At 33.5% G+C, this 11,399-nt stretch overlaps 1 protein-coding gene across 1 annotated transcript in view; it reads left to right on the top strand.

Moving 5' to 3' along the window:
- The window catches only part of LOC137657123 (esterase E4-like), a 12,493-nt gene extending 2,326 nt beyond the window's left edge, over positions 1-10,167 (top strand). The window contains exons 2-12 of the mRNA XM_068391480.1: positions 1,158-1,302; positions 1,745-1,941; positions 2,487-2,630; positions 3,020-3,205; positions 4,044-4,234; positions 5,347-5,512; positions 6,427-6,614; positions 7,244-7,323; positions 7,672-7,899; positions 8,635-8,767; positions 9,683-10,167. Of these exons, the coding sequence (XP_068247581.1) occupies positions 1,158-1,302; positions 1,745-1,941; positions 2,487-2,630; positions 3,020-3,205; positions 4,044-4,234; positions 5,347-5,512; positions 6,427-6,614; positions 7,244-7,323; positions 7,672-7,899; positions 8,635-8,767; positions 9,683-9,949 (1,925 nt within the window). The 3' untranslated portion in view covers positions 9,950-10,167. The remainder of the gene's footprint in view (positions 1-1,157; positions 1,303-1,744; positions 1,942-2,486; positions 2,631-3,019; positions 3,206-4,043; positions 4,235-5,346; positions 5,513-6,426; positions 6,615-7,243; positions 7,324-7,671; positions 7,900-8,634; positions 8,768-9,682) is intronic.
- Positions 10,168-11,399: the final 1,232 nt, after the last annotated feature.

Here is an 11,399-nt window from a genome sequence, read left to right as displayed (position 1 = left end):
TGTTCTAACCTTTAAATATACTAAAGAGTCTAAGATGTAGGACCTCATTTATAATTGGTTCACAGTAATTTTCAGAAGTAAAGTAAAAATATCTTAAGGTCTGTCTGTTAGAAAAATAGAATTCAACTACTACCAGTGATGAAAAATGAAACGTCAACAAAAAGACACATTTTTTGCTATCCTCCTGTTTATTGGCCATGAATATGAGAAGACAATTGAAAATTACATCCCATAAGGCTGGATTATGGTTACGGGTAACAGAAATAAAATTTATTAGATTACCGCAAGTCCTCGTAACTTAGATCTTTTGAGAAGCGGGACACTGCCTCGAGGCCCCACAAGATTACTGATGTTATCATATAGTTCGTACACAAACTTACATGCCCAGGATTTTCCTCAACAGTTTTAGTTATTAATAGATAAAAAATCAATAAAATGCTGTTGTATTTGTGAGAATCGAGAATTAAATATGTTGCTAACAAAATTAATATTGTTACGTACTTAAAATAATTAGCAAAATACATGCAAAAGATGAAAACGTCAGCAAAAAATGGTCAACCTGGAGTAAATACCCTTCAAGGCAGATACTTCAGCTAAATGAAGGAAATATGGATGGATCTTAAAATGAGGATCAAGGATGACGTCATAAAAAAGATAAGGATAAGACAGCCTCTTCATAAACAACCGCGTATCCTGGGCACTGAAATTAAACCTACCCAATAAACCATTAAAGAATAAGAGGAGAATCGTGGCAGAAAAGAATACTCAAAGTGTTCCCTCAAACCTGTTTGTCTTTATTTGGCTCTATTATGCCATAAGCTTAAACCAACCCCTATGATATAATTCTTTATTCCCCTTTTCTCACTCTTCCAGCATCCACGATATATAATGTTCACTTTAACTTCATCTTTCTTCCTTCCATTTCTTCTAGTTATTTATTTTGTTATTACTCTTCCTAATATTCATCGTTAATTTTCCTTATAGCTATGAATCTTATTTCCCATATTCCTAGCTATTCAAAACTTTACTCAGATTCGCCCATATAATTTTCATTATCACCTTAACTTTCCTTACCTTTCTATCCATATGAATATTCATAAGTTTATCTAAAAGTTTATTTATTTTCCTAATAATTTACCTTCTACGCATCATTCTAGGCCCTTCATTACCTTTAGAGGAACGTGCAGCTGAGTTTCAGCTTGCGGAACTAGCGACTCGTCTGGGAATCGTTGTTGGCACTGCAGAATTCACTGAACAGCCAACTGTACCTCCTTCCACTGGAAGACCATTCTTTTCCTTTAGGTAAATGACACTGTCAAATTTAATGTGAGAGTTACCTTACTCTTTAGTTTATTGTTTAGAATCATATTTCTATATTTGTGAGCTTCAATTGACATAATTAGTTTCCAGAGAACTTAACTATGCAAGTTTGATATATTTATGTCTATTAAGAACTCAAAGGGATTAGAACATTTTGTATCTCACAGTGAGGTCTTCATTTGCTCCATGCCAGAAAAAAATAGCAGCCATGGGTATAGAAATAGACAACATGATTATGGGGTTCTTATACTACTCTGCGATTTTGTTTCGACGTTGAAATTCTTATCTAATTAGTTAACTACTCAGTTTCCTGTTACATTATAAGTGAGATATGGTTTAGTACTTTAGTTAGTATTTCCATTTCTTTGTACTGTGTTTGACCTATAAACAATTTTAGTAATCTTTTATTCTTCTCATTCTTAAGGGGAATTCCATATGCCTTACCACCTGTGGGCCGACTTCGATGGCGTGAACCTGAGGATTTAGATGGACCTTGGCCAGGAGGCAGATTAGATGCTACGCAATTTAGACAATTATGCCCTCAATATAACTATGGTTCTAACAAGGTCGAAGGTCAAGAAGATTGCCTCTACTTGAATGTTTACACTCCTGTTAATCCTGGTAACATACTATTTAAATCATGAGTCTCTTTTGGAATATATTTCCTTTACTGTTAATGTTGCCAAGATCGTAAAAATAGATTAATAACTTTAGAATTTTGTGGGGAAGAGTAGTACTCTTATTCACATGAGTAACTATGTTATTAGCATCTTTACCATTAAGTTACAGCTCCATTATTAACAATCGTGGTAAAAAAGTTTAATTCTGGTGAGAAACTTGTGACATAGTTGTTGAGGCCTTATTCCAAAAAAATTAAGGAAATGACATGTATACTTGTTTGTCCTCCAACAGATCTGTGATATGAATGATATATGATATTTGGTTTGAATAATGTTGAGTCCTGTATGGAATTTGGAACCTATTGTATACATTATTCAGAATTTGATGAATAAGGCATGTTCAACGTATGACGATAGTGAATTGTATATCTCGGTTTTTAGAATAATGCGAGACTTAGTTCTCTATATTCAACGGTGACGCTTTTATATAATAAAATATACCTCATGTTCTGTCAATAAATGCAATGAATAATCTACGTTTTACAGCACAAGGAAGCGCACGACTCCCAGTGCTTGTCTTCTTACATGGAGGAAACTACTTAAGAGGAACAGCTTCTACACTTGGACCCCGAAAGCTACTGAGAGAAAATATTGTTTTGGTTACTGTAAACTTCCGGATTGGTATACTAGGTATGAAGCAAACGTAGACCGTTAAACGCATAGATATCAAGATGTTTTTAATGATAGATAAATTGATCTTTAATTTTGCCAAAGCCATTGGATATTATGAAATTTGTCTTTACTTTATCATTAGTGATAGTTTTCAGCATTCAGCTAAGAAATTCCATGATTATTTCCAATATCATGCCTGAGAGGAGAATGGCCTAGTCTTTTGAGTTGGCTTTACTTATAGGAAAATTTATTTCTGAATCTTGTCTTATTGCTACGTTTTAGAATAAAAAATAAATCGTAATTATCTTGTGATTCTAATTATTACCACTGTCTATATTTCTATATATTGTAGGTATATTTCGTTACACTCCGCCATTCAAAATCAAGATATCCCGTATTTCCTCCAGGTTTCCTGAGTACGAGGAGTGAATACTTGGCAGGGAATTATGGCCTTCTTGATCAACTGTCAGCACTCCGTTGGGTGCAGAGGAACATAGCCCAATTTGGCGGAGACCCGACGAGGGTGACCTTAGGAGGATTCTCCTCTGGTGCTTCTGCCGTTCATCTTCATATGATGTCACCTCTTTCTAAAGGCTAGTGCAATGATTTATTCACCTTTTGATTATTTCATACATTTCTTTCCTGTGATTTTTAGTTAAACGTTAAAACGAATCATGGTATTCTTACTATTTAACGTTTAAGAAATGATAATAACTTAAAATCTTGAGAGCATTTAAAGAATAATGACTTACTGAAATTTAGGTTCTTAAATATGTAAAGCATAATCATATAGATATTGAAGAGTAAGTATATCTTTAATATAGCTGTAGAAAATATCTTCAACTTCATGGTAAAAAGCAAATCATTATGCTCACAGGTTCATTATGAATTTATGCCTAATGATTACATATATATTAACGCATATTATTTTCAAAACACAAGTATTCTCTAGGGGACAAATTATGATCATGGGATGGAGAGGTAGAAAATATACCATAAAAGAAAACTCAGGTTAGGGAGATTTTGGTGGTGTTTTGTAGACGCAATTTAAACCACAAATAATTCAAACAATCTTTAAGGTGGTTTTCCTAAAAAGAGGACCCAGACCATTGAGAATGCAAGACTGTAAGCATAAAACAATTATGAGTCCCAGAAATCTGAAAATCATTTTGGAAAAAAAATAGATTATTCAATAAGCCACATGCTACACGCTTTAGCATAATCAGAGCAGAGGAAAAAAGAAGAACAAATGAGTATCAATCCAGCAACTAAAGTCTGAGACTAGAATAACACTCCAGTGTCCACCATACATGTTACACTTCTCATAGTGATTCAGGCTGGAAAAAATATCGTAGTATCAAATCTTTCTTTGCAAATATTCGCTTATATAATTATTGATGAATAGATAATCAAAAGGCTTCTATTTTTCAGGTTTATTTCACAGTGCCATCATGATGAGTGGAGCCGGAAACTGCGTGTGGTCCTTATCACAGTGGCCGGAGGAAGCTGCTTACGATGTGGGACGCCACTTGGGTTGTTCTACCTGGTCCTCTTGGTACCTCAGAGAATGTCTTATGGACAAATCACCAGCTGAACTCATAAAAGCGCAAGCCGAGCTACATGTAATATAGCATTCAACTTCTAAAGTTATGACAAATTCTCAAGTCCTAATTACTTCTGTCAAGTAACAGTAAACAACTTTGATTTGTGTTTTCGATTAAAACAATGCAATTGTGGAAACGTAGATATAAAGCGTTTTAGATCAAGGTATTACTTTTAAAGACTTTCAACGCTCCTTTGATGCACCTTTGATATTTTCCTCTTTTCACTAAGTGAAGCATTGGATGTTTTACTGACAAATTACCAGGAAAATTAACCTTCACATATAACTGATTCTGACATTATAAACTATCGCAAAAGGTTAATAATTTGCTGATTTCAATTATATTTGGTTTATCATTTTGTACAAATTCTCAAAGCTTATACATAAACATGGAAATGGTATCCTCTAAATGAATAGGAAATGTAACTTTTACAGCAAGTAAAATAGAACAGAAAAGAATATCACTACAGTAGGAAAGAAAGTTAGTCACTATGGTGTATGATATTAGCAAGTAAAATCGTCTCCCGCTTACGAAATCTAATGAATTGATCTAATGACCTTAATACTGTTGTATAGATACATAGTAAAAGCTCCGGAATCTTTATTCAGAATTTCTAGGCTTAATGAAGTGTTTCTATTTATGGCCATTCCAAGATATTGAAGTTAATCATATAGTCACCATATTGGTTATGGCTTGAACCTTTTATTACTTCAATACGCCTATGATGTATTGAAAGTCCCTTATGTAGGTAACCATGTTTTAAGAGATACCATAACTTTATGTCTTACATCGCACGTAATACCGGCGTAATCTACACTATGCTATATACGAATTTCACATTCTTCATTTTCAGTTCATGTTTCTATTGTTGCCTCAAGTCTTTTCCCTTCATTTGTTTTATTCGCCATTTAATCCATGACTAACTTTAGTGGCTAACTCACCTTTAACTATTATCTGTTTACGTAAATTCATTATAATAGTAACATTATTTTGAGAGATAACATTATCCTATATATAAAGGTATTGTAAACCAGACACTATTTACAGCTTTCTAAAGATCTACATAACACGGGACCATTTGAATTCTCAATTCACTTCCTGGACGAAGTAACAGATAGAAAATATTTCAGAATTTCGTGCTGTGGCCAATGTTGTTCAGACCTTCCATTGATGGCAACTTGAGGGAAGATCCTTTTCTGCCTGAGCCTCTGGATATCTTGATGTCACGTCCACCACCAAACCCAGTTCCTGTACTCATAGGAGGAGTCCCTGACGAAGGAATTCTCTATGCTCTGAGTAAGTCATTTAAATTAATATTTTTGTTCGTATCCATGGAAGTATTTAAACAGAAATATTGATCCTTCTAAGTTTAAAAGATATCATTCATATGAAGGTTTTCACTAAACTCATAGTGGAAGAAAATCCCATTATAATTATTGATTGGATCTAACGAATAATTTGATCATTTATTTTGGTTGTTTAATTTGGTATTACGTTGATAATACGATGAAATTCGCCAAAGCCGTTGATATTACGATGACGCCCGCCAAAGTCGTCAAATCAACGCTCTGTTTCCCAAGGTGGGGTAACTTCGTGATTATTAATAAGCATAATTCAATATTGAAAATAATTTTCCACTATAGACATGTTGAAATTTTATCATAATTGTATCCATTTTCTTTCCGAACGGCTTGTCACCTACTAGTAGCTCTATATTTATAACATTGTTTTCTGTGATAAATGCAAGAATGTTGAAGTTAGGTTTTGGATGCATTTTAAGTGACAAGACTAAAATACGTTCGTAAAATGATAGCAGTATAACATTGTTGAGTTTTTAAACAATATAAAAAGTCAGACATTTACGGAATAAGTGAAACAATTACTATTGCTAGTTAGCTGATAACTACAGGCTGCTCATCAGCTTAGTGTTGAACAAAGCTGGCCAATGACTAAGCTACCGAAAAAGAATATCTATTAGCCTATTAGTTTTATTGAAAACTAAGATAAATTAGTTTTATGGTAATAAGTTATTGTTTAGGTTACACAGTATTCTTTGAAGGGAAACAAATCCTGAGAGTAAAGAAACGTAAAATGAGTTTCCTTTTTAACTAAATGTAAATGGAACATTATTGTGGAATTCATGTTATAATTATTTACCCCAATTTTATATCAAGGGAAAAGACTTCATATCATATTTGCCTTTTTTGCAGCTGCTATTCTCTTCTCGAAAAATGCTGGAAGTGCCAGTCAGATATACGAGAATGGCGTCGTCTACACTATGCAAAGTTTGTGGCCAAATGATACCATATCGAAAGATGTCATTCAAGATATTATTTCATTTTATTATTCACAACAGGCGAAGGAAAACATGGATGTATTACTTCAAGAAATGAGTGAGGTAAGCTCCCCTAGTAACGCTACCATGTGAAGAACCTTTCATTTTGCGAAGATAGAAAGTTTTATTCATTATTTCAATCAGTTTAGAGTCTTCTAGTGCATTACATTACTGATGAAAAATAAAACAATGACAACGTTATAAACAGGAGTAAATGTATGTTCTGCATATGAAAGTGTCTCAGCTTTGGGTGTTTCTTGTGATCTAAATAACTTTCATTTCCTAAACATCCGATTAATTCAAAGTTTATAATGGAAGAGGCTGGACTTGAGGAGTAACCAATGGAAATTATTATTCAAACAATTATATGTTCTCTCCTATTGATTAATGACTGAAAGTTACTCTAGTTGAGAATCTGCATATTATAATTCTGAAAAAAGACTATCGTATGAAATATTCTTTTCAGTTGATTTCAGCGCCATTAACACCATAGGAAAACAAATAATGATGCTAAAATGTGGAGAGAGATGATATTTGGGTTTAGGTGTGTCGAGGAAAGAAGGCCTACCAAGTATTCATAAATTTATAGAGACATATAATTTTAACTTTTATTACAGATGAATATTCTGAAAGTTGAAAAGAAATTTTAACCATGTGCTTTTATGTGCCAAAACTCTATTCCTAAATTTCAGGCGTTTACTGATCTTTTCTTCACCTCGTGTATCTGGGATGCTGCAGAATATTTTGCTTCTTCTAGAATGCCAGTTTTCACGTAAGTTGTTCTAGAATTTTTGCTTTTAATGTAGTATATATCACGCCCAATATATATATATATATATATATATATATATATATATATATATATATATATATATATATATATATATATATATATATATATGTCACAAAACAATTTTTTCCCTAACACACAACACAATTGCAACGGGCTATTATTTTTGGCAGGGTACAGCATCTTTATATATTTCATTCTTTCTGTAGCCTCAGCAACCAGCTTCAATCTTTTTAGCATCACATGAAGGCATTATTCATAATGAGTTTCCATTTTTATCTGAACAACCTACGTCGATCAACAGTGAAGCATTACAATCTTCTGTTACAGTTATTTGATGACACATCGTCTGCCAACATCTCCCTCCTATTCAGGAACCTTATACTTGTTGGCCGAGTCCGTAGGTTTGAAAACCCATGAGCTGTACAACAGTATTTCACATGGGGATGACCTAGCCCTCCTATTTTCCCTGCCTTTTGACATAGCAAAGCCAGGGCCTGATGACCAACACATCTCATCACTACTGACTTTTATCTGGGCAACATTTACACATACAGGGTAAGTTTCAATTCCTGTTTGTTTCTTGACAGACACGTTTGATAAACGTGAATGTCAGAAGAAGAGTTAGTCAATATCAACAAAAGAAAAGATAGTCTTATGTGATTACGTCTGTGTTAATAAATGACTGATTTTCGTACTTGAATTAGAATAATTCAAGGAAAAGGTTACAATTGATAACTCTTTTAATTTACGTAGTTTTTCTTTTATCAATCTAAGTACATTTTTCTTGAAATAATATAAACTTTATCAGTAAATATGCTGTCGGGTCTAATATCATCTTATTGAAGATTAATAAGAATTAGATCATTTATTTTTCTTTCAATTTTGATCCACCAGTTGATAGACTATTTTCTTCTACTTTCCAACCGTTATCCCTACATTAAGGGGTCGTTTGCCTAATGCGCCCTCTCCAATTCCTTCTGACAAAGGCTTCCTCTTCCACCAAACCTCTTCTCTCCAGATCATCCTTCACCTTATCCCGCCATCTAATTTTCTCCTTCCCTCTCAATCTTCTCGCTCTAAAAGGTGCCTCCCAAGCCCTCCCCATTCTCTCACAACCCTTCATCCTCAACACGTTCCCATACCATCTCAGTCATGACAATCTCAACACGCCTGCAATCTTTACTACGCCTGCCATTCTTCTTATTTCATAATTTTCCAATCTTTCAATCCAACCCCCCCCCCAAAAAAAAGAGACTAATTTGATACCTATCACTATTACTATTTATGTAGGGCTCCTCCGGGAGGAAACAGCGCAGCAAATGCTGGACTTCCTCTGTGGACTCCTCTGGTTGCTGGTGATCCTGTGAATTACTACACATTATCTTTCGTTCCAGGAATGTCCGAACGACCTTTCAGAAATAAGGTAAGAGAATCATTTGCTTATGCTCCCCGTCAGATTTTCTTTTAGTTATAAAACATGTGCTAGATGAATCGCCAGGACTTCAGAAGTTCAAACTCTTTGCAAAATGCTTTGTTTGTTTAACTGGTTGATATGGCTTGTTTCATAGTTTATGTGTTATTCATCTCATTAACATTATTATGTTTGAACACGTCTCTATAGTTAGCCTTTTTGTTTTGTTTTATAGTTAATCATAACTTCGCCGTTTCTCTTTCACATTAGCGGCTTTTCCTTAGGGGCTTTGCGCTAGAATTTTGCCTTTTCTATTCGGTATGCGCATTTGATTATAATAACGATAGTAATAATTACAGTATTAATTATATCAATAATAACAAATATTAACGTATCCTCTAAATAGTTATTCTTAATCAAGTATTATAAAGGCTTGAAAATCGAATTTCTAAACATTTAAAAACTATTAATATATTGACGTAAAAAAGACGATCCCATGTATTTCCCTTTTACGTCATTCCATTTGACTAATCTTTGACTCAAATGGAATGCTTGCTGCTTGATAATAGTAAGTATACCAATGGAGTTTTTTCAGGCTATTAATTTCAGATTTATTTGGTGGACAACTTAAATGTAAAAATTATTCCTCTTTTATGATACCAATGTAATATATAAGTTCTTATGTTATTCCATTAAATGATAAATGCCTATCAGAAAAGTTTTGGTAAAAGTTTATTAGTTAATTAGGATGATATGATAGGGTCTAGTTATTTTGCCAATGACAACAAATTTGCTTATAGAATCTATATCTGAATGGAACTATACCACTATTTTACTAGGGCCGCCTCACTGACCTAGCCTTTATTCGAGACGGTCTTGCTTTTACACCGACATAAAACATTCTAAAAAACTTTCTTCTCATATCAGGAACAAAACTTTTGGAGTCAAACCCTTGTCAAAATCGATACGGCACGAAAATCAGCATACAGCTACTCGGTAGCATCCTGGGTCCTACTGACTCTGTGCCTCCTGTTCTTGCTGATCCTCCTCCTGGTGGGCATCTGCGTTTGGAAGGCCCGTAGGAAGAACAGGTACCCTGGAGGATCTCTCTCGCTCAAGAGGAGGATTACGCGGAATCCATCGCTTTCATCTAGCGGATTTAACGTGAACATCGCTTCAGCCCCAAGTTCTTGAAACATGAAAACCTTTTCGTTAGTTTATAATATTAACTGCGAATCGTGTTGCTTTGTTTTAGCGATCATTTCATTCTTATACCCGTATTTGCCCTATTTCCTTTGTGATAGAAATATGTATTCTTCTTCTACCTAATGTACATTTACCAGCTTTTGAGAGGATAATTCTATTTACCGACTCAATTCAGCTTGAGGAAATGGTATGTCCTCCAACCTCTCTCTTTTAGCATTATTTTCTTTAGATTCACCTGCATAAGTTGATTAAAGTGATCTCTAATTTCCTCTTGATCCTATGCGTTTCATATCCTGTTAAAGGTTGTAAGTTGTGTGATATACAAGGTATTGTAAATTTGTTTTTGAAAGTGTGCATTATTTTGAATTTTCGACAGGAACGCTACTATACCATCAATTCATTGTATAAAGGCTAAATTGTATTTTTCATTTCTTACTGTTACTTTTTTTTTATTTGCCCTTCATTTTATAATAACTCATATGAAAGTAATCAATTGGTGCCTCAGGAAAATGAGAGTCAGGAATCAATGAAATAATGATAATTTCATATATCAGTTGAAGAAGCAAATATTTCAAAGGCTAACTAGATCATAACAGCTTTTCATTTGTTTATTTATGTTTCCGTTCAATTGCAACTGAAAACAATATTATCTAGGATCTGAACGATAAGGCTGTGACCCTTTCTGGTAAACTCTTAGTCGTAATTACATCCCAATAATAAAATCAGCCTTTTAGGTAACATGAGGATGAATATGTCCGAACTGAACTGGTGATGCAGTAAATCAAAATTGGTGAAAATTAAATAGAAATAATCAAGTCATATCATATGCGGCTAGCGTATTATTTTGTTGGTTACAGCAAAATATTTAAAATATGGTCTAAATTTCTTTACTGTAATCTAATGTACTAATATATGGCGGAACAAAAACAAAAGCAACCGAGGAAAATAATTTATTTTAACTGATGATGTTACAGCAGCGCTAACCACGACATTTTGTATCTAAACAAAATGTGCACATAATATCGTGTCAAATAACGAATTATCCCAGCAATTAATCTTATCTTTTTTCTTGGCTAATTTACTATTCATTTTTTTCCATATAAAGAAGTAGGAGTATGATGAAAAAGAGAGATAGGATTTGAATAAAACATTCATTAGGGATGATATGTAGGACATCTTGTCACAATACTAATATTAATTCTTGGAAATTTAACCCTTTAGTAATTTTGTTTATTGGATTAAAAAGTTAATAATATGATGTAGGGCTATGCCAAAACTCTATTCCTAAATTTCTTTTTTTAGGTTTACTAATGTCCTAAGTTGGAAGTATTACATAATAGAAATAAACTAGTAAAATTCCAACGTAAAACGCATAATGATTTTAAAAATCCTTTTAGTATAATCCTTAGGAATAATTTATCATATTTTTACCCAATAA

Source organism: Palaemon carinicauda, chromosome 18 (assembly GCF_036898095.1).
Source record: "Palaemon carinicauda isolate YSFRI2023 chromosome 18, ASM3689809v2, whole genome shotgun sequence".
Classification (NCBI taxonomy): domain Eukaryota; kingdom Metazoa; phylum Arthropoda; class Malacostraca; order Decapoda; family Palaemonidae; genus Palaemon; species Palaemon carinicauda.
The sequence above is the reverse complement of the archived record's forward strand: the minus strand, read 5'-3'. Positions and strand labels throughout refer to the sequence as shown.